The sequence below is a fragment of the Canis aureus genome, chromosome 35 (assembly GCF_053574225.1).
Source record: "Canis aureus isolate CA01 chromosome 35, VMU_Caureus_v.1.0, whole genome shotgun sequence".
In the NCBI taxonomy this organism is placed as follows: Eukaryota; Metazoa; Chordata; class Mammalia; order Carnivora; family Canidae; genus Canis; species Canis aureus.
In genome coordinates this window covers 23,973,791-24,001,732 of record NC_135645.1, presented here as the reverse complement: position 1 = coordinate 24,001,732, position 27,942 = coordinate 23,973,791, and the positions used below count along the sequence as shown (strand labels likewise).

Genomic DNA, 27,942 nt, shown 5'->3' with positions numbered 1-27,942 from the left:
CTGGGGAAATCTGCTCACCTTTAACCTCCTTCACAAATTCTGCATTTGGCAGTTTTGCTGCATGGCTTAGGGAGCACATCAGTAAGAGATTGGCCAGTCGTCATTCCCCCCTCCCCCTGCCTTCCAAATAAGACTTTCCTTGGGACAGGGCAAGGTGTATAGGCTCTGGGCAGAGAACAGGTGAGCACAAGAATACAGAGCACTGGATTCCAAACACAGGCTCAGAAGGAAAGTTAATTTGGAAGGGTCCTGCATTTTATCCCAGCATTTAGATGATACAGAGGTTAGTCACAGAGTTTTATTGCTCAAAAGGAAGTGACCAAGTCCAATGTACAAATTTAAGAAATGATGTCTAAGGTCACTCGTCTCCATTCTCAGAATGAATATTTCATAATAAAAATGTAAGGATGCACAAAATCACAAATATTGGCGAGTATTTCCACATCTTAATAAAGTGGTGATGTGTAAGTTCTGAAAATTTTTCTAAAATTGGTAGGACTGTTAAGTCTACTGACTAAGCGCTCTTCTACTCAGTTAAGGTTTTGTTCCTCCTCCTTCCAGTAAATTCTCAAATTAACAGCTAAGGAGGAAAAAAAAAAAAAAAAAAAAAACAGCTAAGGAGAACCAAAGAGTCCATTTCTTGGAAACTGTTCCAATCTGCTTGCCTAGCATCAAACAAGCAAATGGGTCAGGAGAAATGAAGTCTCGTGTCCTGATACGGGCAGGTCCTCACCACTATAGGGGCCAGCAGTCCTAAGTTCTAAAGCATTAAAGGGCTTGCAACCCTGCCACAGAGTAATAATAATTATGTGTTGAATAAATGTTGCCAAACAGGGGCTCCTCCGGCATCTCTTTCTGCACCCACACAAGGTGAACAGTCATTTACACAAATATTGAGGTTCTTGGCTAGTGCCTAATTCAGAGAAAATATCTGCATTTTTTAGTTTTGCTCAGTCTCTACCCCATCATGCCACCTCCTTCCATATTTATCAACAGCTCAAGACTTTCTCCAGAGACTATGGGGGCGGGGGTTTCAAAGTAGGACTCTAGGCAAGTGGCTTCAGGATGTCCTAGGTGCTAGCTAGAAAGGCACATTTTCAGGTCCCATCGCCCATCCATGGAATTGTGGGGGGTGGGTCCAGCAGTCTGTGCTCACCAGCCTGCCAGGGCTTCTCCTGCTCCAAGTTCGAGATGCTGTCTATATACAGGGTCCTGAGTCCTGACTGAGTTGATACTCAACTGGAGCAACTACTTTACCCCAGTTGAGCACGACAGGAATTCCCTGGGCTCCGTCTAAAGGGTTTTGCTGGCTTTGTTTCCCTCCAAATTGTTAAGTTGTATGTGTTTAAAACACTGAAATTATATCGAGTTCTTTCTAGAGGTAGGAGGCAGTATCAATTTCAAGTAAATAATTCTAACACTCCTGACCTCTACATCAGTTCTCATTGAAAATACCTACTGGCCCCTTTAGAGTATGGGACTATTTTCAAATGTTACCTAAATAAACGTGTGTATTTAGGATAATTTGACAAATGTTAACTTTTTAAAAAATATATTTATTTATTCATGAGAGACACAGAGAGAGAGAGAGAGGCAGAGACACAGGCAGAGGGAGAAGCAGGCTCCATGCAGGAAGCCTGATGCTGGACTTGATCCCAGGACTCCAGGATCACGCCTTGGGCCAAAGGCAGGCGCTGAACTGCTGAGTCACCCAGGGATCCCCTTAAATATATTTTATATAACATATAAAAACTATTTGCCGATAGAATGTGATCTACATAAATACTTTCAACACACCAAGCCTTCTGCCCCTTGCTGTTTTTTTTCTAAATTTTTTTTATCACGGTAAAATATACATAACATAAAATATATGATCTTAACCATTTTTAAGTCTACACTTCAATAATATTGAATACATTCATAATGTTGTGCAACTATCACCACCATCCATCTCCAAAAGCCGTTTTATAAAAGTGTAACTGTATCATTAAACACTAACTCCCCTGTCTCCTCCTCCCTCAATCCCTTGCCACCACCATTATATGGTCTATAAATTTGACTACTCTAGGTACCTCAGGTAAGTGGAATCATACGTTATTTATCTTTTTGTGACTGGCTTATTTCACTTAGCGTAAGGTCCTCAAGGTTCATCCCGTAGCATGTATCAGAATTTCCTTCCTTCTTAAGGTTGAATGATTTTCCATTATATATACATCCCACATTTTCCTTATGCATTCTTTTTAATTTTTTTAAAGTTTTAACTTAAATTCTAGTTAATATACAATATGATATTGTTTCAGTGTACAGTGTAGTGATTTTTAAAACTTCCATATATCAACTGGTGCTCATCACAATGCCCTCTTTAATGCCTATTACCCGTGTAACACGTCCCCACCCACTTCCACTCTAGTAACCACTGGTTTGTTCTTTATAGTTAAGAGGCTGTTTCTTGGTTTGCCTCTCTCTCCTCCCCACACTTTCATTTTTTTCCCCTTAAATTCCACATATGAGTGAAATTATATGGTATTTGTCTTTCTCTGACTTAGTTTACTTAGCATAATACTCTGTAGCTCCATACATGTTATTGCAAATGGCAAGATTTCATTCTTTTCTTACGGCCAAGTAATATTCCTGTGTGTGTGTGTACACATCTTATCCATTCATCAATCGATGGACATTTGGTCTGTTTTCATAACTTGGTGATTGTAGATAATGCTGCTATAAATATCGAGATGCATATCCATTCATTTGTTGATGGACACATGAGTTGCTTCCATGTTTTAGCTATTGTGAATAATGCTAGTGTGAACAGAGATGTCCAAATACCTCTTTGATAAGTCTTTTCCAACTATTTTCTTTATATACCCAGAAGTAGAATTACTGGACCATTCCACTGGATGGTAGAATGGAACCATTGCTGGATGGTAATTCTATGCTTAATTTTTTGAGAATTGGTCATAGCGTTTTCAGTTTTCAATAGGAGCTGTACCATTTTCATTCCCATCAATAGTGCACATGCCTGTCCCTTACTTTTTACTTTGAGATGTCCAAACAGCTCATTTGCTAGATTCCTTGGGTATCCTAGGATTATCAGTACTAATACTCAGTCATCCCAATGTTCAAATATGGAACATTGCTGCTTACCTAACTGTGTCTTGATTGCATCTGAAATTTCAAGCATTATGGATGTAGGAAGTTTTACAGTGGTTTCATTAAGGCCTGGAATAATAAGATGGACTGCAAGGAAAAAGAATAGGGTAAGAGAAAGAAAATGGGTTATGACATAAAATAAAACTCACAGTATCAGATACTATCAGATAATAGAAACTATGACATTTAGCACTTATTTGGCTTAATCAATTTTAACCCAAACCTAAACAGATTTTTTTTTTTAAACCTAAACCTAACTCAAACTTTAAACAGATTTTTTTTTTAAATGTTCAGAACTGAACTAAAAAATCCTCTGGCTTTTAGTCCTTAGAATAGAAAATTATAAAATGGCTGTTTAACATATTAAGTGAACAAAACACAATTATTAATAATAATATTTTAAAGAACAGTTCAATACACCAAGGATTCCCTCCTAAATGCAACACCATGGGGCAAGTAGGATGGGTGCCATCGTTCTCCCAGACATGGGCTAGAGTTGTTTCTCTAACACACACTAAAACAGGTAGCATCTCTTGGCTCCTAGCCTGGCATGGACACAAGCCAGAATGCTTAGTACTGAAAGGAAATGAACCAATATCAATTTAATAGACCTGCTAACAGTGTAAAATTCCATAAGTGCTCTCTTATCAAAAAAGAGCCTGACTTGTTTACTGGAGGTATAGATACCAAGATACACTCACACTCACCTAATATCGTTCCTCCAAAGGGAGTCTTATCTGGGGATTTAGTGGAAGCCCTGTGAGTAACATTCTGAATCACTGTGGAAATACAAAAGTAACAACGTGATGGGAAAAGACAGGAAGGAGTAAATAGTTAATAATGTGAAGCCATTGCACTGGGGAAGCTCTAATATACTTTTTAAATTAATAAAGTAACTCTTTGGGCTGGTACATGGCCAACGAAAGGGCTGGAAGGCACATCTCACCTTCACACCTATGTCTTTAAATAACAAAAGGTTATTTCCGAATCATAGTGTTCCACTCAAATGAGCTGAAAATTTCTTTCCCCATTACCACTCCCCACAGCCTTCCCAAATTAAAGAAATAGCACAAGATGAGGCAATTAATACAGTAAATTTTTAAAAGTGAAAATGTATATTCTCAAAGCTAAGACTCTCAATTATTCCAATACTGACACTGTTTTGAGAATACACTTGAGACACTGGGTTTTCTTAAAATGAATAATTATTTTAAGTATCCAATCTCTTCTACCAAAAAACTTTCTGGAAATAATGGAATCAATTCAATAATTTGAAAAACTGAAATGCAAAACAAAAGCAACGGGATACTGAAGTGAGATAAGACATTATAATTCTCGAAAACTCTATGTCTTTAATCTCCCTAAAGGGACCATTAAATCAGTTTTTATTTCACTAATCCAAATACTCTATCAATGATTTTCTTCATGTATGCTAACTTAACCCTGAACAAAGCCGCACATACTCAGTTGGCTTTTAAATTTATTTATTATGGTTGTTTTGTATCAAAAGTTTTACTTTTACCAAAGTGACTTGCCAACCAATGTGACTGCCAAGACTTGGCTTATTAGTACAAGATGCAAAATGATCTATTAACTTCTAATTTGCTAGACCATATTGATTTCTTTACACTTTTGCTTTAAAATAATAATCAGAAAGATTGGGGGGGGGGAACAGTACTATATTTAATCATCTCAGTAAAAAAGCATATGACAAATAGTTCTAAACTGTTAACTATACCGGAATTAAAATTTTTTTAAAAAGATTCTAAACATACATCCAGAGCAGACTCATACAAATTACCTTGTTTGATGACCGTTATTGGGATTAGCTTCCTTGGGACATATGCTGGCTGAAAAAAAGGAGAGTTAGCTTTTAGTTAACTTAAAAAAAAAAAAAAAAAAAAAAACCTAGCACAAAAAACTGAGTGTAGCCCTGTCTTATCTACAGTTTCTGGAAAGACCTTTAGCGCATATATCTACCTCTATTTTATTGAATTTGGTTTTCCCCATAAATGTCCAAAGGCTTGAAAGCAGTTTCTGCTGAGCTCCCATTAATTTACTTTACCTTGAAACTATAATGAAAGGAACTAAACCATGTGGACTACTAGTTCATCTATCACTTGAGATGTGACCCAACAAAATACTGTCTACATTTTCTCTCCAAAAGATGCTAAGCCATCTATTATCTTTTAAAACTGATCAACATCCATTGTTTGAGTGTACTCAAGTGCTGCTGCTGCTGCTGCTACTACTACAATCTGACCACCATGAGCTCCCAAGACCAAGCATCTCTTTGTCCAAGAAGGCAGAGCTGGGACTCAGATCCAGACATTCCGACCTCCAAATCCTGTACTCTTAGCCATTCTGCACATATTTATACACAAAGGACCTCAAACTAGGAAGGCAGTTCCCAGGGTACTCCCTCTCCGCTCTCCCAAATTGCCTCAGACATCCCACAAGGAGTTTTGAGGTCATGGAGTGGCTTGAACAAGGAACAGGTTTAGTGTTAACTTTAAAGTGGAGTCATCCCTGGACAACATTGTGAGCCAAGGATAAGACAGCTAAGGGAGAGATATAGGAACAAAATAAGGGAAGCAAAAATATACAAAAGAATTAGACTGAGTCAAAGAGGGGAGCATGGCATTGATTTTTTTGAAGCTTGATTTAAGTTTTATACGTGATTATATTATACATGATAAAAAGACTCTATATACCAGATCTGTGAATAATCCAGGAAGTGCTGAATGAAATACCACCTTGGTGTTTCAACTGTAAGCAACAGAGACTTGTTACATGCTACCATTTTAGCGAGTAATGTGCCCATAATAAAGAAGGTCCACAATGCCAAGCTTACTGTTGGCTATTTTTCTTGTCTTAAAGTCCTTATGTTTAAAAATCACAAAAAAATAGAAGTTTACTCTCCAATCGGGTTTTTAAAACTGTTTGTACTTATAGACTCTGTACTATAGACTGAATGCTTATATCCCCCCCCAAAATGTAGATGTTAAAACTTAACTCCCAAGCATGATGGTATTCAAGGTAGGGCTTTGGAGAAATGATTAGGTCATGAGAGGTCCACCCTCTGAATGATATTAGTGCTCTTATAAAAGAGACCCCAGAGAGGTCCCTGCACCTTTCTGCTCTGTGAGGACACAAGAGCAAGCTCTCACTAGACATCAAACCTACCAGCACCTTACCTTAATCTCAAACTTCCCAGGCTCCAGAACCATGACAAATAAATGTTTGTTGTTTAAGCCACCCAAGTCTGTGGTATTTTGTTACAGCGGCCCTCATGGACTAACACACCCATAACAATGTACCCCAATCTAATCTAATCCTAAACTAAGGAATTCATCAAGATGAACACCCTTATATATAAATTATCACCACTATGCGAAACTACATCATCCAAAAGCAGAGCTTTTATTAAATAAATCGTTTCAAAATTTTGAGATCTAAGAAAGTGGAAAATATGCATAATATAAATAAATGCAAAGATCACAATTATATCCACTATATAAAATTGCTATAATTTTATAACAAGTATGTATACACAAATTATCAGAAATAGATCATAGTTTTTTTAACAGTGGTTATTTTTATAAAATGATTTTTATGCTTTTCTATATTTCCAAATTCCTTACAACTGTGAATTACATTTTAATTAAGAAAACTTATTTTTTATCAACAGTCTGTTCAGTTACTACATATGTAGCTCCTGTACTGTGTAGCTTGCGTACTATTGATAAACAAGAGAATGACCGAAGTGTGATTTATATACAATTTTTCTCAGGAAATGGGAAGGGAATAGTAGAAATAGAAGTATAACTTTCAGTGGGAGAGAAAAAAATTCTTAGCTTTGATGTCACCCTGTCAGCAGGATTTCTTTCAGCTTTATCATAAGAAAATTAAATAGGAGCACTTGCAGGACCATTTTCCAGAAAGGCTCTGCCTCACATGTCTACACTACTTCCACCTATCCTGCTTTAGTGAAAGGGTTGCCAACACACAGTCTTTATCATTTGAGAATTTTAAATGCCAGCTTTGCCAACCTCCAGCCACATGGCAGCTACTTACTGGAGGAGCCACATTGTTTTTCCAGGTACTAATAACCATTTTGGTTAGAGCTGTTGCTACAGTTCCAAAGATTTTTTGAATGGCTTGTTCTCTATCTCTAGGAGTCCTGCCATTTAGTGCACATTTTGCAGAATGTGGAGCTCTTCATATACATTACAATTTAGTAGAAACACCTAAGTGTTGCTGTGTTAGTTGCTTTGGAATTTCATTATTTCAAGTTTTAGTTCCTTTGCTCTGATCATTTGTTTTAAACAACTTCTGACAGGGACAAATGGAAAATATTCCATTCTTCACATGAACAGCACGAAGCTTCTCTTTGAGCTCTTGATTATCTACCAATGTTCTATTAAGATGATGACAAGACTATATGTACAGTATGTGCTGCCAAAAACAAGGAAATAATTTAGCTGCAGAATCCAATTCTTTCTAAGACCTATAATTACTCTCTTGCTTAATCTGCAATCCAAAGATGCATCAAGATTGGCCTTATGAGCAAGTAGCTGCCTCTTTGTAAATAGGGTTTTTAGGATCATCAGGAAAAATACTCTTACCTAAAATGTTTATGCTGAAGGCTCTAAATTCCCAGGAAGAAGTTGACACTGTGAATCCTTTCCCTGGTGTCTTATTATACAAATGTAGGGAAGTGTCTGTTATGGGGATTCATTGAGAAATGAAATACTATCAAATTTCCAAGTTAATAGCATTTAACCCATTACAACTCAATTTTAATTGAACTGTTCTATGTACAGTATTTTTAAAAAAGGTACCAGTAACCCTTCCTTGCTGTCCCAGCTTTGGCTGTCTTTTGGCTCTTGCTGGCTCTCTCTTCTGTCGATCGTTTGTTGACTCCCATTCCTGTTGCAAGCCTTCATCACTGCTTCCTTCTACAGCCTTCATCCTCCCTTCATTTAGTAACTGTTTTCTTTGTGTTTACTACCAGAAAGTAAACATATTTCCCTCCTGCCCTATAAGAAGTGTGGTATTTTAATGTTGTGGCTGAGTCTCAGTGGGTAGATTCTTTGGGGAGATATGGGAAGAGGCAGATGCTGTTGTAAACAACAATGAACTGATGACCAATTAGGGCTGATTTTAGTCCTGGTTAAGAAAAGCCTATGCTTATCCAGAAATATCCATGGCAGTAGTAATCATATAGGATGAGGGACTTTCTATTCATTCTGCATTGTACTAACTTCCTCCTGATATTATTTTGAAAATTAGCTTTAATACACGTAGTGCTAATGCTGTCCTTTGCAGGCTCTTCTTTGTAGGTTTGTCTATTTGATATTTTTGTGGTATCAGAATATTCACTATAAATTCAACTTTATTTTCAGGGCCTGAGATTTAAAAAAAAAAAAAAAAAAAAAAAAAAAAAAGCCGTCCTTTTGGGCAGTGGCAAGGGTTGCTCAAAATCAAACTTCAATAGTTTAAGAGCCAAACCACATGAGAAGAACTTAGGCCTGTTACATTGCGGTTTTAATTCATTTTTAGGATGTTCTAATGAAAGTTACAAAACATATTGATTTAATCTAATGTCCTGCTTGCAAAAGTCTTCATATTTCTGGTCATTTAGAGAGGAATCAGACATATACTTTTGATAATATTATTGGCCTAGATATACATTTTTTTAAGTTTCTGCTTAAGACAACCATTACTAACAACAGAGGGATATCTGATATATTCATTGTACACAATCTTGAGGTATGGGTGGGAACCCCATGGTATTGCTCCCTACTCAACTCACTCATCATCTGATAGCTGTTACACTTTAAAAATTGGCACCACTTCTTTTTTCACCAATAACAGACATGCTTTTTAAAAAGATGGGTGGATCTCTGATGGGGAAAAAAAAATGGAAGGGTGAAAACAGAGGTCATATATTAGCGGAACACTTTCTCTAAGAAGATTTGGATTAAATAACTAAACATATTTTAAAATATTAAATGTGTACTTCAAAAATTGATTGTTTGCTAGTAAAGTAGTAAGATGATTAAGTTTTTTATTTTTAAATACAGACATAATGTATTAAAATTCGGTCCTTTCAGCCATTGTTCATTATTGAGTAATGTTGTGTGTGTGTGTGTATAATATATAATAACACCTGGTAGTAAAAGTTAGGTTTCATCTCCATAAAAAGTGTTTCTAGATTCTCAACAAGAACAAAACAAGAAAAGGATAAATTTTGTTTTTTCTTTCACAATATCATAGATCTCAAGTAATATAATTTATATAGAAAGAATTGGTTTTGTTTATGTACCTTTTCTCTCATCTTTTTGGAGGCATAGGTAGGTAGAGGTGATATCTGAAAGTATTTAACAAGTGGTAGAACAAAGGCACCAAATAACCGGAAGAGACCTCTGATACATGTCCCTGGCACAAGTGCACCGGGGCTTGCCTGCAGGGCACATGCTTAGATATATGAATTACATATATAATGTAACCAGAATGCTTAAGGAAGGTGCTTATTTAACATCCAAATTTTTAACATACATATTTATTATTTTTTTTTAACGGGGAAAGTTCAAATTGTTTTTCTCTTTTCAAATATCTCTGTTTAGAAGATGCTGAGTTTTTGCTGCCTTTAAGTTTTAGGTGTAAACATGTATAGGTGAATGAAAACATTTTTCAATGCATCTTTTGCTTAAAACTCTAAATTTATTTCCTATCTTTTAAAATATTGCTCTCTGAAAGCAGTCTCTGAGATGTCCAAATATTCGGATTGATACTGACTTTATTTGGATAAAATATACCTCTAAAATATCAAATCGATTTTCAGGATCAATTCTAAGTGGCCACGTAAGATGGTCAGAGGCTATCCCAAATGATTCATTTTCAACTTTTCTGTGTTCCAGAGCTACCCAAGAGCACAGATGGCTTTCCAGAAGGTGACAATGGAGAAAGTCTCACGGAGAAATCTTAAAATAGCTGTTCAATTAATCTGGGTTTTCCTTTGGAAATAACCAAGAGTTTCAAACCGCAGCTCGTCACAGCTGGCTGGAGTTGGGGGTACTCTGTCTCACAGCTCGAAGTGATAAAATGTCTGGCTTGGGGTCATAGATGCAGGAAGTTTCTTCCTGAACCTTCTCATCATGGCTATTTATGATATGAAAAAGAAATTAAACTCCTTCGGAGTAAACATCAATCATCCTTCTCAATTTTGCTGAGTAACTCTCACTAGATGAAATATTTTGCCACAAGATGTTACTGGGATACGATTGCTGGAAAAAGGAATGAAAGAAATGACATCATTAAGTCACATGTAAGACAAAGTAAGACAGCCAAGAGGGTGGGAGATAAGATATGCCTCCTAGGTAACCGTTCATAACATGAGTGAGGATTGTTCTAGAAGAGGAACAAAGAGCAACTCTATTCTCTGTGATCGAAGAGAGAAAAAGCCAGAGAGACCTTAATAAGGAATGGCGCAACTCAATACTTAGTACAAGGCCAAAAGATTGTTTGCAAAGGAACAAATAAAACCAAAAACCCCACTCACGTAACCTAATCAATATATAAACTTACTACCTGCAATATAGCAAAGTAAAACTCATATAGAGTTTAATTATCACAAAAATCAAACCACTTGTAAAACTAAAAGCAAAATAGGGAAATATTTGTCTGCTCTCTGGATAGGGAAGGGCTTTCTAAAATATAATGCAATTGAAAATATGACAACGGAAAAGACAATTTGATTAAACACATTTTAAGGCTTGCCTTTTTCAAAAAATTCCCATGAAGAAAATTGGTAACAAATGTGAGAATAATGTTGCTAGATGATATCACAGAGTTGATGTTCTTTAATCTATAGTCTTTAAACTATTCAATAAAACCCAAGAGACTCCCAATAAACTAGGCACTAAAACTCCAGGTCATTAAATGGAAAATACAACTGGCTGATAACCCAGTGAAGAAAGTACTATTTTAGAAATCAGAGAAACAAATTTAAAAACCCATTTCATGCTATTACATTAGCTGAAAACTCAGTGATGGAAATACAGAATTGTTGATCATCAGGGTACTAAAGCAAGGTAACTCGGATACTTTGATGGCAAGATTGTAAAGTGGCCCAGCCTTTCTAGCAAGACATTTGATCATCTGCATTAGGAAGTTTTCCAAATGTCAGTGCTTCCTCCACCTGTTCAGGACATAACTGCCTTCACTTCATAAGTGGGCATATGACTTAAAAGCAGACATCTCTGTGAGGGTTATAACAAGGGCTTGCATTTGTAACAGGTAGTTGCGTAAATGGTGCGGTGCTTCCTGAGGAGAGATTTTGAAAAGCAGAGGGAAAGAGAGCGAGGGACTGAGTTTCTGTAGTGAGACAGAAGCGGGGGGTCTGGGTGGGGGCCAGGCACAGTAGAAAGCCCAGCCAGTTGCTTCATGGTTTTGAAAAGGTTGGCTTTTCAAGTAGAAAGTGAGAAAATAGAGGTAAGAAGAGTGAGGATGAAAGTGAATAATACCAGTGTAAACAGAGCATGTGCAAATTCACTGTGGAAATGTGTTATTTTAAAAAACAATCCACTGCACAGAAGATAACAAGCATAACCTTAAAATACCTAGAATATGGAAATCGTAGAGTAACTATGTTGAATATCAGTATTTTAGAGCTTTAAACCTGTTAGATAATCTGGTCTCCTACTTCCACCTCTGTTTTCTGAAAAAGAAACAAAAACCTGAAGCATTAAGTACTTTACACGAAGTCCTGTAACCAGTTAATCCTACTAGACTGATTTCCTTATAAAAACAAAACAACAAAAACACAATGCAGACACAATCTCTTAAAAAAACCAAAAAGTTCTCTGAGAATAACCTGGTACCTACCACTGTGTGGATTTGGTCATAGGTGCTTTGGATCTTCCCGTTTACTTTGTTTTTACCTGACAAAAACAGGGGGGGGAGGGGAAATAACATTATTTTCATTCTTTGGTCTTCCTAAATTAATTCTTCATCTTCATTATGAAGAACTCTACCTCCTGCTCTAACTCAGGCATGTTAATCATGTTACTTGTTTACTATCATTTCAACCACTGATTCCAATGAAGGGATCACAGGAAGAAAGCCCAGGGCCCCCTAACATCTTAACATTCTCTTCTCCTGGCCTGGCTTTCAACTCCAAACACCTGTACCCATTACTGCTGTTTTCCTTCAGTTGATGCCCTGAGTGAAATCAATCTGAGGCTGATTTACAACACTGCAATGGCCAAAGAACTGTTATCCACTGTTATCAACAGAGGCCTCAAACATCAGCTTATCGTTTAAAAAACCCACTCATTAATATACAAGATTCTGAAATACCAATACTCAACTTCTGTTCACATTTGTATGTTTTTTTTTTAAATGCCAGAGGGTGAGAGTTAACTCATCTCATACTTAAGAATAAAAAGATTAAACATTTGGTACTTTGCAGAAGGAGGTAAGAATTACAGAAAGCTCACCAAAGCCGCTGGGGTACTTACTGCCAACAACGGTCTTGTGATTGAAAATCTTACTCCAAATCCCACCTTCTCCATTGTCCTTCACTCCGAACTCATAAACTGTGTTGGGTTTTAGATTTTCCACAATTGTTTCAGTGGCTGGACAGATTTGAAAGACCCATTTCTTTTCCTTATCTTTTTCTCTATAGCGAATTGTATAATATCTGTTGAATAACCAGAGTACGATGCTTTAAATTCACAGGGAGGTTCAGAATGCTATTTCAAGGTTTTTAAAATATCACAGACTCTCATCTACTTCAGACTATATTTCACGCTGGCTTCTGTTTTTATTTTTTAGAAATTACAGAAAACATGAAAAAAAATAGCTTAGCGAGCACATAAGTTTTTAATTTCGAATTCCAAGTTGGAAACCACGCAGCGGTGCAGTTACAGTCTGATAGAACTCAGACCTCTCAGTTCTATCATTTGCTGCTTTGCAAAATGCAAGTTGGAAAGTGCTAGATGGGTCATTTTTCTCCAATTATGCATAGAGCAGAGCAAAGATATAATTTTAAGTGCGTGGTATCGTGCGTGGATGGGTTGAAGCCTGGAACTGTATGGATTTTTGCCACAGAATGTCCACTAAGGAAGTATCATTCAATTGTGTACAAGAGAAACCTGAAGCTCTAAGATGCACCGAGGACTGCATTTTAAGGGTAAAATTTTCCTATCATTATAATAGAATCAAGACCACAGCCAAGGTAAGGGTACAATGAAAAAAGTGAAACAATGCAAATTTAAGATCACAGTTACGTTTATGCTTAGGGCTTTGCAACATTCAGCTCTATTTTTGGTAAAGCAATGATAATCCTCACCACTGTTTTTTGGCACTTTTATCACATGCGAGGTTTTATGTATATCACTTCATTCAATTGTCATAAAATCATCTTAAGTAGAAGTTACTAATCCCATTTTACCAATGTGAAAATAGAGATGCAGAAAGATGGCTCAATTTGCCCATTGTCACCCACTAAGTGACTTTAAACCAGTGGCAGAACCAGAAGACAAAGATTCCCCTTGACTCTGCTCTAAATAGTCTCACAAAGTGGGGCAGCAGACAGGATGAGGGGTTTCGTTAGTACTGTATATAGTAATAAGAATGAATGAGCTAGAGCTATGTGCACCAATATGAACAATTCTACAAACAAAACATTGAATGAAAATAGCAAATTTCAAGATGATAATACAGTCTCATATGATTTACATAAATGAAATGCTCACAGAAAAAAATGCATTACCATATATTATTCCTGGCAGTGTGAAGGGACAACATAGACTCCAATGTTAATTTATGTTAGTGCTTTAGTTCAGGAAGATGAGATTAGAGGTGAGGCCAACAGGTAAATCTTACCTGCTTTTTATTTGTAAATAAACAGTAAATGAAATACCTGGTCAGTATGATGTTGGAAAGATGTTCACTGTACTATTTTAGGTTCTTCTATTTTAAATTTTCTCTCAAATATTTAGTACCTCATCCCCATTCCCCACCCTCACATATTTTAATGGGCTAAGCTTCAGGCTAGTGGCTTTTATTTAAAGCCTTACAGAGTCACACATATACTTGTGCTAAATTACATGGACGTGCCGCCTCTCAGTGTCAGACACAAGTTGTTGATACACAAAAACAATTACCCAGAAGCTCTGGAAACAAGGGGGTCAGGACTGGCCTCATAATTTGTGAGGCTCATTCCGAGATGAAAACATGGGACCCCTTGTTCAAAAATGATGAAGAATTTCAAGACAAAGACAATAGAGCACTAAACCAAGCATGGGCCCTTCTCAGGAGGGGACCCTGTGCAAATGCACACGTTCCACGCCGGCGAAGTCCGCAGGGGGTGTACAGAGAAGGGGGATGAATTTGTGTGCTTTTCTGTACAGTCGTATTTTGAACATATTTGTATATTCAGCCCACTTTCCTACTAGTTACAAGCTACTGAAATGTTTGAAGTCATTCATTAGCTTGCTGCTTTCTAGTAAAACTACTGTCAGGGCTCCAGTCCCCAATTTCAAAGGAGCAAAAGACAGAATGAGTGAAGGAGGCTGTTCAGCCAAAAATACTAACTGCTACTGGGCACAAACATTATAGAATACTAATCCTCTGTGTCCTGTGGGTTGAAACATCAATAGAAATTTATGAAACATTTACTGACAAGTATGCTGCATGGGAATTTTTATTGTTTTTTCCCTGCCTTGGATACTACAAGATGCCAGAGAAGTACAGAGAAGCTATAATCAGACCAGATGGGCTGCCAGGATTATGCAGCAGCTCTACTTTGGATACATTTCTCAATTCTTCAATTGCTCATGTGATCTCATAGTGGTTGGGGGAGGGTGTCAGTAAGGAGTGCTGCTAACACAATGATCAAAGGCCAGATTCCAGGGTTACCAATAAGCTCGATTTTATATCATCTTCCTAGGAATGAAATGGTATAAAAAATGTTCTACAAACTTACATGTTAAAAAAAAAATCCATCCTGCAAATTTTCTTTATATTGATCACAAAGCATTCTAAATACCCTCTCTGATACCAAGTTTATCAGGAAAAATAAATGTACAGGCAAGCCGATGTTTCTGCTTCAGGGATGTTATCCTTGTCAACAGTGGCTTGATAATTATATAATATAGGCAAGTTCTAAGTGTTAAGAGTCAACAAGACTATCTAGTTGTAAAGTAATAAATCACATTTCCTTGATTTTAAAGCTAGATCGAGGCCTCATGATAATAAATTGTGCTGTACAAATCTAGCACACAGAAAGTACTCCATAAATATTTGTGGAATGAATAGAACGGACGCTTGGGTGCTCATGGGGTCATTCTAAAATTAGAATATAATTACTCTAAATGGCCAGTAATTCCATCACCTAGAAACACTGATCTAAGCAATCAAGATTACAATGATCTTTTCAGCATGTCATCACACAACATTTCACTTACCAAACGCAACATTCCTATAGAATCCATGCAAACTGAAGGAAAATACGATAAACGTCTACACAGAACATCTACAGAGGGCTTAAGATTTTAAGGTGTGTTTCAGTTTATTCATACAATAAACTCTGAAGAATTATAGAAGAAAAAAAGAGATGATAATGTTTAAGTTCTGACAATCAGTGACCAAGGCAGGCAAATGACTGTTTTCTGACTCCCTTAGTACTGCCCTGGGCTTTCTTTCTAGTAAAACTACTTGAGTGGCAAAAGGAGATTTAAAAAAACAAAACAAAACAAAACAGGGAAAATCACTCAGAAAGGAAGAGGACAATCCCAATTCCTTTTAACATTACTTAAGGTTTATTATTTCATTGTATATTTACCATAACATAGAGTCATAAACTTCCCATTATTGTCTGAGGATATTCAGGATCAAAGGTTGATTGTACCCTTCTCTGTGGATGATTAAGGACAATCATCATATGGTTTCACTCATACATGGAATATAAGAAATAGTGAAAGGGGTTATAAGGGAAAGGAAGGGAACTGACTGAGCGGGGGAAAAATTAGAGAGACAAACCATGAGAGACTCCTAACCCTGGGAAACAAAGGGTTGCAGAAGGGGAGGTTGGAGGCGGGGGATGGGTGACAGGCACTGAGGAGGGCCCTAGATGGGATGAGCACTGAGTGTTAAACTATATGTAGGCAAATTGAATTCAAATTTTAAAAAATGTAAAAATAAATTAAAATATGGCAAAGTTTGAGCTCAAAAATCTTTTGGGAAAATATCACCATGAAATTCCCCATAGCACCACTTGAAATACTGTGTATTCCATCTTCAATTAATTTTGGCATATTTCATTACATGGAAGCCAACCTCTCCACCCCCAACCCTGCCCTGACTTCTTGTAGTTTGTAATTATTAATGGAAAGTATGATTATATTCAACTTAGTACTTTGCTGTACATAGTCTTATATTGTTCTCTAATTTTGCTCCTTATCTTGCATCATCATCATGCATCAAGGTTGCATGCTAGAGAGTAAGAATATAGGTTATGTACTTTATTTCTTTTAGCTCAGCTATGACGGTACCAGGCAAACAGTGGGGCTCAGTAAAAGCTTGTTAATCATGACCCTCAAAGCTCTCTAACTGTACCTCTAGCTTTCCTACAGACTCAGGGAATAAAAGGAAAAGTCAAAAAAAATTTGAACACAAATGCAACAAGTCTATTAAAAATATAGCTAGCAGTCAGTGAAGGTCATCAGATCAGACCTCTGGAAGCCCTGCCTCTAGCAACTTGGACCTTAAGAACAAGAACATCTTGTGTCCTATGGGGTAAGAAACTGTTGAGGGTAGTGTTTGGTTCAAATAACATTATCTCTGCTTGCATCTCCCTAATAGTATGAATATTGACAATAATGGTTATTGTAGCTTTAGAAACCCCTCAAAATGTAATGGAGTGGGCAGGTAGTGGCTTGGCTTGGATATTTGTCAGCTGCAAACTAATAGCCTGATTTCAGGGGAGTGTTTGCCCACTTATTCATCACTTCTCTCCCTCAAAAGAGAATGGGGGAGGACTAGACAATCTTGGAGGTCCTTTCTAAACCAAAAGATGACTGTAGCTGCAAATTAGACATTTTATTCCAATAAAACACAGAGGCAGAACACAAGGTAGAAATCCCATAAATGAAATTTATGGAATAACTGGCAGTGAATTATCAAGAGGAGAAATTGGTAATTTTTGACAAGATAAATTTAGTCAAGATACATTTAGTCCTTTCACAAACGAGCCTGACTTGAGGCATGTGGTTGGCCATCATTTGCGCTGTTTTTCCAGCAATATTTTTGTTTCCTTGTAATTAACAACTATTATATTTCGTAAACATCTATTCTGCACATTTTTTGCTCTCTTCCCATCAAAGGACACTTCCTTGATACTCCCTTGTTTCTTGCCTTGTGGAGACTGTGCTACTGGTATAAATTCGGTCCTCACTCCATTCTTCTCAAAGTGTCTTTCCCAATCATTCCCTCCTGTCCCCCTTCTGACTCTAGGGTTCACTCTTCAGCTAACACATAAGCATCTAGGTAATGTTATACCCTTTCCTTATTCCATTCACTTACTGAGCTGAAAAACTATTTAAATATTTTTCATTCTAACAAAGATAAAATGAATATTCCCTTTTATCCCTGCTATCTTTTAACACAAACATTCTTCTAAAAGGTTCTATTTATTTGAGAGAGAGCACATGCACACATGCAAACACACAAGCAGGAGGAGGGGCAGAGGGAGAGGGACAAGCAGACTTTTGGCTGAGCAGGAAACCCAACAGGGAGCTTGAACTCAGGACCCTGGGATCATGCTCTGAGTGGAAGGCAGACACTTAACCGCCTGAGCCACCCACATGCTGCCAACACAAAAATTTTTTCAAAGTAATCTACTTTATCCCACTTTCTCACCACTCATGACGCCTAAACCCTTGTAATCCTTGTAATCTGGTATCGGATTTGTTAATAAAATCTTTTGATCAAATCTAATGATTTAATCCTCCATGAATTTCCCAACTACCTTAAAATCTACTCATATTCTTCTCCAAATCTGCACCTATTCCTGTTGACTTCAGGTGCCCTCTCCCTTCATGTGCAGTCCATTCTCAAGCCCAATTAGGTTTCCCTGCATGATCCCTCTTTTACTTGTCTCTTCTCTATTTCTATGTGGCACTTAAGGGATCAGATTAGGTCTTTATTATCTTTGGACTCTTAAAATAATTTTCAAGCTGGTCAAAAATTTCCAAGATCCTTCTTTATCATTTACTAGTAGCTGGCTTAAAAACCAGCAAAAAGGAATAAGTGATTTTAGTACTATCTAAAATGGAATAGCTTGCCTGAAATGGTAGTTATAAAATAAAGCAAATAAAACCCAAACCAACAAGAATAGCAAACACAGTACCATTTATTGAGTGCTATGTGCCACTTAACCATTTTACATGTATCTCATTAAATTCTGACAACTCTATTAGATAGTATTATTATTACTCCATTTTACAGATTAAAAAAAAAAAATCAAGGCTTAGAGCATTTAAGTAACTTGTCTAAGGCCATTCTGCTAATAGAGCAGGATTTTGAACTTAGGTCAGTCTGACCAGAATTTGTACCCTCAATGTCTATGTGGTTACCATTGCTGGAGATACTCACTGTGGACTCTGGATGGGAGATGTTGCAGAAGAGGTTCAAGAGCTAGATGGCCTGACCAAATGATAGCATAAAGCATGATGCTAGGATCCACATACAATGGAAGATGAGCAGGACATTGTAAAAACTTCAAAAATGAGTTAAGTATAGTATAGTGAGGGGTAGGTGTACAAATGGATAGAATGAAAGGGGGTAGGTGTACAAATGGATAGAACGAAAGAAGTCAGGATGAAAAGCACAGGGTCCTGAGGGTGGCTGGGTACGGCACTTGGCAGCCTGAACTGTTGAAATGGACAGATCCCATCTCAGAGTGTGATTTAAAGCAGGACATCCTACGTAGGTCCAAGAAAACAAAGTAATCTAGATTTAAAACTCATGGCAGGAACACGACTCATACATTCTTGGAGATAGATTGTATAGGAGATTCTAGGATTTCTTTGACCAGGGAGTGGGGAGCTGGTAGAGATTCTCCAGCTGGTGAGCAGTGATGGAGGCGAGACTTACCAGCAGGGGAAGAATTAGAGAGAAGTGGGAGGGAAAAATCTCAATTAATGCACCGTAGTCCAGATATGAGAGAACAAAGGAATGAACCATAGAAGAAGCAAAATGAAGAAAATAGATCAAAGTTATATTTCCACAAAAGAATTGATGAGGCTAAATTCATTATGGGATATGGGTGCTAAGAAAAATAAATACAAATCAAAACTGAATTTCCAAACTTGAAGGAAACTAAGGGAATGGAAAGGAAGTCTTTGTAGTAGTGTAGTGTAGTGTAGAAGATACGAATTTAGTTGGAGTTTGAGGTACTAACCACCATTATTTGGCCCCTCTAATGGAGAGAATTCCGTGAACTAAAAATATAGTCTTAGAAACTTTGGAAGTGAGTCAAGGTCAGATGTCATCACCCGACATCTACATCCTTGTCACTCCCACTGCTCTCAGTACAACAGCAACATCAGCACTTCCTGTGATCTTTTAGAAATGCAGAATCTGGGGATCCCTGGGTGGCTCAGCGTTTCAGCACCTGCCTTTACCCCAGGCGTGATCCTGGAGTCCCTGGATCGGTCCAGTGATGGGGCTCTGGGCATGGAGCCTGCTTCTCCTCTGCCTGTGTCTCTGCCCTTCTATGTCTATCATGAATAAATAAATGAAATCTTAAAAAAAGAAAGAAAGAAAGAAAGAAATGCAGAATCTCAGTCTCTTCCTTAGGCCTACACAATCTGCATTGTATTTGCATGCAAAATTTGGGAAGCACTGTTCTACTCAGTGAAGACAGCACCATGGGTTAAAGGGGAAAACAAAGATGAGAGATCCAAGGTTAAAACTATTCCATTCTGGGGAGGTAGGATAACAACTGGCACAAGAAGAAAAGGCTAAGAGGAAAATCTAAGTAAAAATGTCAAAAAGGGGGCACCTGGGTGGCTCAGTCAGTTAAGCATCCAACTCTTAATTTCAGCTCAGGTCTTAATCTCAAGGCTGTGAATTTGAGCCCCGCATTGGGCTCCAAGGTGAGCATGGGGCCTACTTAAAAATACTTTTATGTATCAAAAAAGGAAGACGGCCAACAATTCCACAGAGAGGTTAAAAAGGGTTAAGAACTGCAAAAATTCTTTTGGATTTAGCAATTCATTGATCATTGGTAACCACAAAGAGATATTTCCGTGGAGTGATAGAAAGGGAAGGGAAGCCACTGAAAGGGAATAAAGAGTATAGGGGGGTACAGAAACCAGGACCACTTTGAGAAGTTGTGGAATTAAGAGATTGAAAAATCCCTTGGAAGATCTTTCAGGATCAATTGAAGATGTTGTTTTGGGATAGGGAAATCTCCAACATGTTTGCAAGCAGGAGGCAGGGCCCCAGTGTCAGCAAAGATGCAAATGTGAGGGTGCAGGCTTACAGGGCCTGGAAGGGAGGAGATGGGGAGCACTGTATGAAGTCAGAAATGTGTTCCTTGGAAACAAGAGAAGAAAGATAAACCTGGAGTGAAGAAAGTGAGCTGATGATGGATAATCTAAAATTTCCTCCAAATTGCAGAAGTCAGGATGAATTGGAGTAGGTAAGAAGCCAGATAAAGTAGCCTGGATGCGATTCCCAGGAACCAGGGTAAGGTGACAAGTGTCTGAATTAGAATTATTGGCATGGACGTGGGGAAATAGAAGACGCTGATGTGAGTACTTCCCAAAGGCAGAACCAATAAAACCTGGGGCCTCATTAGCTGGAGGAGAGGAAAAAAATAAATGAATCAAGCTTTAAGTTAGAGTGAACTTCAGAAAGTACTGAGAAATGGAGCAGATATATCAAGAGAAAAAGTAGGAGTTTGACTTTGTGTTAAGTTTGAAGCAATGGTGAGACATCAAAGAGAAGATGCTGGCATTTTACTCTTTATTCATTCAGCATCAAGATTTACTGAAGGACTACTATGTGCCAGACACTGACTCAGGGACTGGGAAGATTAAGCTGGTTAAGATACACATGGTCCCTGTCCTTATAGAGCTTAAAATTTACTTGGAAAGACAAATGGGTAACAAGGTAATGGGCTCGATCAAGTGAAAATGCACAGACATCAAAAATACTTGCTTCTTAAAAACTTGGAGGGAACAAAATGAAAGATGAGGGCCTGCTCTGGATTGGCCAGAAAGGAGGGGCCTCACTCTACATTAACAGTAAATAAATATAATATGAAAAAGTTAGGAAATGTGAAAAGGATTTCTAAACAAATCAAAGCTTTAATAAGTTGGCTAAGGAGTGAGAACTAAGGCAATCTTGAACACTTTAACAAGCTGGAAACATGGGAAGGAAAAAATAAGCTATTAATGAGGAAATAAATTTTGGTTAAAAACATGTTTTATTCTTCATTTGGGCCAATTTGGAAAGCTCTCTTTGGATCTTGGCTATATTGAGGACAAATGTGTACATCCTTCCATTCAGAGCCTATTAAGAATAAAAACTATAAATTATGCACATCTATCTTCCAATGTGAAATCAGAAAAGGATTTAAAAACATGGACACCCATATGGACTCTGTGCAATAAGAATAGAGCCACATGTCATGAAGGATAAAGTGATATTCCATTAATACTTCCAAACTTAAAACAAGATGAAACATTGAGGTTTTCTCCCTGGAAACTTACTACACAGAACTTGGATACAGAAAGTCCAATTTCAGAGTATAAAGAAAAAAATTTTCCATAAAGAAAAAAAATTTCCAGTAAATTATTTGCTTTGCATAGGATAAATGGGGCTACATGAATCAATGAGAAGTGATTTTCTTTTTTTTTTTTTTTTAAGAATCAGAGACTTTACACAGGGTGCCAGTATCAGAATTTGATAGATTACAATGACTACCATTGCTACAGGTGTTCCTGTAGCAAGCCAAGGGCATTCAGATTCCAAGGATTTTTTTTTTTAAGATTTTATTTATTTATTCATGAGAGACACACAGAGAGGCAGAGACATAGGCAGAGGGAGAAGCAGGCTCCATGCAGGGAGCCCCACGCAGGACTTGATCCGGGGACTCCAGGATCACACCCTGAGCTGAAGGCAGATGCTCAACCACTGAGCCACCCAGGTGCCCCAAGATTCCAAGGATTTTTTTTTAAGAAGGTAGTCATGAAAGAAAAACTCCCGATATTAATCTTCCAGTTTTTGAGAAGTAAGCATTCCCTGTAGCTAATATTTGTTATTCTAACTGCCTTTGTTGAAATTCTAAAAACAAAATAAAAAAGCACACACACACACACATGCACACAAACACACAACACTCAACCCACCATGATGTAGGGGTAGATTTCTCCAAGTCTGCTTCTTGTTACATTGACTTAGAATCCTGGTGGATTTATTTGGGTGTTTAGAAGCTCTGGAACTACTGTGCATGTTACAAACAAGGACTACTACTTTCTCAGATTCTACCAAGATTTTAAATGCCAGCTCTTTATTAACACAACTAAGTAGGAAGAAAGGAAGCACGTGTAAATGAAATCTACAAGTACTCCAACTGTTTTTTTTTTTTTTTACACACGCATTACCATTGAATTCTTCCCTTTTAGTCATGTCCTAGGAGTCCCTTATTTCTGTCAAGGATACCTTGCTTGTCCCACTCATTCAAGTTTGAAAGTTTACAAGTATCTTGATATGCAATTATGGAGTCTTTTAAAAAACTTTTTTCTAAGTATTGATTTTGCCTGTGATAGACCATCTATTTGATGGGGGGGAGCAAAGCCAGGGTGTGTGAGCAAAAGGGTGAGTAGCACCCGTGGTCTGAGTAGCTTGGGGCTTCTGATCAATTGCCTTGGTTAATACCCTAGTTTCACCAGATCATCTGTTCCTCTCCTTCTCCCTATTATTTCCTGGTGTTATCAAACTATGACAGTATCTACAATTAGAGTCAGCATCAGATAAATGCTTTCATGGAGGGATAAGTCCAAGTGAAATTGAAGGAAAAATTTGAGGACAGGGAAGAAATCTTTATAAAGCTTGCTCTATGAATTTGCAGGTCACTGAATTTCATGAATTTATCAAGTAAGTTAAGGAACTATTAAAATCAGCTCCATTTTGCTACAAGAGCACCAAATTTCCTTTCTTACTTTCTTTCCCCCTTCTGTCTTTTTAAATTAGAGACTAAAGAAAGAAAATGAAAAGGAATAAGAAAGCAATCCATAAATGTTAATTTTCTCAGCACTGGCAGCCTGGACCAATCCAGTAAAAGCTGGAATTATCACAAGAAAGCATGTTCTTTCAAGAGTCCATTTTCCAAACAAAATAAGTTATGGACTTAGTGGTGGGTGATAAAGGAACACTTCAGATTCTTTGAAACATCTCAAGCTTATTTTTCAAAAAAATTGGTTTTGGCACTATCATCCACATGGCTTTTTCCAATAATTTCTTCCTTCAGAACTATGAACATGTGAAGGAAAATCTAATATTTTTTTTTTTAGTCTAGATTTCCTAATCAAAGTCATATGACAGGTACTCTTGAGAACTTATAAACATTTTTAAAGGTCCTTCTTTTTAACTCAATTTAGATAAATAAGAATAAAACACCACACAAGAGAGATCAAGCCAAAAAGCATATGAAAAAGTGCTCAGTATTGTTAGTACAAGAGAAGTGTGGATTAAAACTCTAACAAGATGTTGCTATGCTAGAATAGCGAAAATGCAAAATGCTCACTGCATGAAATGCTGGTGAGGATGTGCAACAATCAGAAGTCTCATATTGCTTGGAATGTGAATTGAAAAGTCAAGCCAAAAAAAAAAAAAAAAGTTAAATATACACTTTCCCTGTGACCCAGCAATTCCACTCCTAGGTATTTATCTAAGGGAAATTAAAAGATATGGCCACAAAGTCTTACACAGAAATAACCCAAAACAAGACACAATTAGGTACCCACCAGCAAGCGAGTAGATAATAAATGCTGGAATATTCTCATAATGGAATACCAGTCAGAAATTAAAAAAAAAAAAAAAAAAGGAATGAACTGTTAATACCTGCAAGGTCATGAATGAAACTCAAAAACATGCTGAATGCAAACAAATGGGCACAAAAAACATGTTGTAGGGTTCCATTTATGTGTAATTATTCTACAATGATGGAAATATGGAAATCAAATCAGTGGTTGCTTCTTGAAGGTAATGTCTGGAGGGATGACAATGTCCTATTTCCCAAAGGGGCATAGGATACATGATTATGTGCATTTCTCATAACTGATCAAGCTGTGCTTTGTACTGGATTTAAATTATACTCCAACAACACATTTTTTTTTTTAGAAAGGAAATCAAACCTTTATAACTTAAAAATCACTTTGAGTCTTTTAAAAATTATAAACAAAATTAAATGCTCGGGTGAAGCTTGAGACTTTGGAATGCTTGTCAGATGCAAAGTTTTGAATTTTAAAGATTATGCAGTAAATATTTACAATAAACAACCGTGTCATTTCCCAGCTTCAGCATGTAGCACAGTGCCCTGCATATAGACCATGCCAGATATATTTGCTGGGTGGATGAATGGCAATCATTTAAAAAAATATATTTTCCTATTTTGTCCTGCCAACAAAGATAAGAGCTTCATCTCCAAACCTGTGCTTTTACTCTATCTACATCTTCACCCTGAGTGTATTCCTACGGTTTTCTAAACCAGTGATTCACAAACTTAAGTGGGCATCAGAATCTTCCAGAGAGCTTTTAAAAAACAGATTACTGGGCCCCACTTCAGAGTTTTCTGATTCAGTAGATCTGGAGGGGGCCTTAAGAAACGAACCCCACTGATTTCGATGCCACTTGGTTTGGGGCCACACTTTGAGAAATACTGCTTCTAGCACTTCAACTGTTAAATCAAAGATCCATCCCTTTTCAACCAAAGGCCAACATTTCCTACTTTTAACCATCTTTCCTAACTGCCTTGGGCCTCATCCTCTGAGCTTTTTAGCATATGTGCTACCGAAGCAAGCATACATCCTCTGAGCTTTTATTATTATTTTTCACGGATACTCCCAGGTTGCCATTTGGCTCATTCTCTCTTGTACTTTATTCTTTGGGAAGGAAAAACAAAACAAAACAAAACACTTATAGGTGTTTTCTATTCAGGTAGATAGAATACCTCTCTAGGGTAGGGACCCTCACTTCATATCTTCATTCCTCCCACACCCAGAACAGGCTGTATGGCTAATGGGTGACTGCTTTGTGCTGATGCCCCTATTTAGACATTCTTCCAAAGCATGTACAGATACTATTAAAGCAAGAGTAAATTTTCAGGTAGAAAAATATCTTCTGTTAGGGTGAATTACCTGTCATTGGGACAGTGACTCGGCAATGTCCAGTCATGGTGCGGGTTAATGAGGAAACCCCAGGACAGGAATACAGAGCTTGGTGTCAGAGTGCCAACCACCAGCTGGAGAGGTTTGCGAGAGCGTGCTTTACCTACGGAGGTAACATCCAGGTTAATTCTGGTAACAGTATACTTTTATGATTGGGGGAAAGTGTGTAAAAATGACGAGAAGATGACTAAGAGCGTGAAAGCATAAAATTCCTTTTCTTCTCGTAGAGTACACAAATATAACCAATTTTTTGCCCATGAATTTAAGCATAAACCAAAATATCATTTGAGATTTATTTGCTTGTGTATATGTGCATACATATGCATACATTATGTGGGTAATGTATGCATATAAACTATATGCAATCATACCTAGGTTTTGTTTTCTTATGGGTTAGGGATGAATATGAAAACTGTGGCTATAACCAGTGAAATAAATAATGCAAATGCCTTTGCTCACTTCATTTCTTTTATGAATACAATAAAAGCATGTTGGTTTCCCTTCTCCTAGGACTGAATTAGTGTGAAAGAGCATCAAAGATGAGAAAAGAAGGCTTAACATCTGGCTTGTGAGTTGTATTATTTTTTTAAAACCAATTTAGAAGCATAAAACCCCTTGTCATACTATTAACATAAGGTTTTTCTGTTTTGCAATGAGTGTCTACATGAAAAATGTATACACTTTTTTTCACATTCTTAATAATGCTGGAACAGTAGGGATGATATAAGAAGCACAGTTGTTCTGATGGGACTAACTGGATTTGGGTAATGCCAAGTGACGGTGATAAAAATAAATAAATAAATAAATAAATAAATAAATAAATAAATAAATAAACCACTCTAGATTCTTTTCTACTATATGGGGGGGCAGGTATTTGCATTTTCAAAGATATTCAAAACTTCAGGAATGGCAGACGGTGATAAAGAGCAATGAAGACCTTTTTCCACAGAAACCAACATTGGTTCATTTAAAAATGTGTAGATGACATAAAAATGCGAGAAGATATCTAATAAGGATAGATATCAGGACAGAAAAATTCTTTTTATTTCCATTGGATTTCCTCTTTCACTTCATGAGACCCTGCCTGTTATATTTTCTATAGGAAGAACTTGTGCTATTTTGATCTAATGCAGTAGGAACTAACAGGTTAGTGAAAGTTATCTGAACCAAATGCCCTTTAAAATTGTGCCATCCTTGCTGCTTCTATTAGATTTAAGTTCTGGAAGTTGTTATTCTGGTGAAAAACCTTCTCAGCCAAGGATTTATATAGCCTAGTGGTGGCTAACTGTTTCATGGTAACATAGCTGAATTTTTAAAAAGATATTTGAAACAATTCTCAAGGATAGTTATTTTTTTGGTGGTAAACATGCTTTTATGCTCCTTCATAAAATTTTCCAACCCTACCTGTAATACCGTCTTGTAGGATTGTGATTCCAAGAGCCCAAGTCTGACTCCCAAAGAGGGTAGATTAGAATCTCGTGAGGGTAAGGGGTTTATGTAGTTTGAAAATTCCCTGAAGGGATTCTAATATTTCTTTCTTTACCCCCAAGTTGGTTTTCACTAGTGTAATACTCCTATCTCATTTTACAAATGCAGAACAAGGCCCAGAGAAGTTTCAAGGGTATCCAGGGTCATACCAAGGGCAAGAACAAGAATCAGATTTTCATCTTCTGAATTGTAATTTAGTTTTCTTTTCTTTCTTTCCTTCTTTCTTTCTACTATATCATTGGCATGGCTCACAATGTGTAAAGGTTATGCCATTTGGAGACAAAAGATACACTTTCCTTTCTCTAAGGGAACCCAAGGCCTACATGACCATAAAATAATTATTTCACTAAGTTTGGACCTTAATATAAAAATGATTAAAAATTATGTGGTGGGTGCAAATATAAAATGAATTGAAGTTAATGCATTAGTCATTGAGTCATTCTCAAATGCAGATTACAAAAAAATTATATCCGTTGCCTGAAAGGAAAGGTGGGGTATTATATCCTGAGCATGATGAAACAATTTCCTGAGCTGGTCATCACAAAGGGAAAAATAATTTCAAGACCAGTATCATAGAAGTACCAAATGAAGTTATAAAGTGTAACTAAAGTGTAATCACTCTTTTAACATCCTTTACACATTTTTATACATTTGTATTAAGAAATAATTTGATAAATATGAAGCCAGAATCACATGGATCCTACTAATGCCTCTTAACTTTATCAGATATTTTGAAATAAAGTCTTGAAAATGACGACTATCATTATAAGTTATAAGGAGTCACTGAAATTTCCCTCATGCTTTGGGATAACTTAAGAGGCCAGGGAAAGGA

The 27,942-nt window shown here is 37.1% G+C and overlaps 1 protein-coding gene across 49 annotated transcripts in view; it reads right to left on the bottom strand.

Annotated features, from left to right (window-relative positions):
• Positions 1-27,942, bottom strand: part of ABI3BP (ABI family member 3 binding protein) — a 234,203-nt gene that overhangs the window by 123,231 nt on the left and 83,030 nt on the right. For all 49 annotated transcript variants that reach the window (XM_077883802.1, XM_077883803.1, XM_077883805.1 and 46 more), the window contains exons 4-9: positions 25,593-25,725; positions 12,678-12,859; positions 12,043-12,098; positions 4,952-5,000; positions 3,858-3,929; positions 3,145-3,237 (exon numbers count right to left, since the gene is read on the bottom strand). In XM_077883802.1, the coding sequence (XP_077739928.1) occupies positions 3,145-3,237; positions 3,858-3,929; positions 4,952-5,000; positions 12,043-12,098; positions 12,678-12,859; positions 25,593-25,725 (585 nt within the window). The remainder of the gene's footprint in view (positions 1-3,144; positions 3,238-3,857; positions 3,930-4,951; positions 5,001-12,042; positions 12,099-12,677; positions 12,860-25,592; positions 25,726-27,942) is intronic.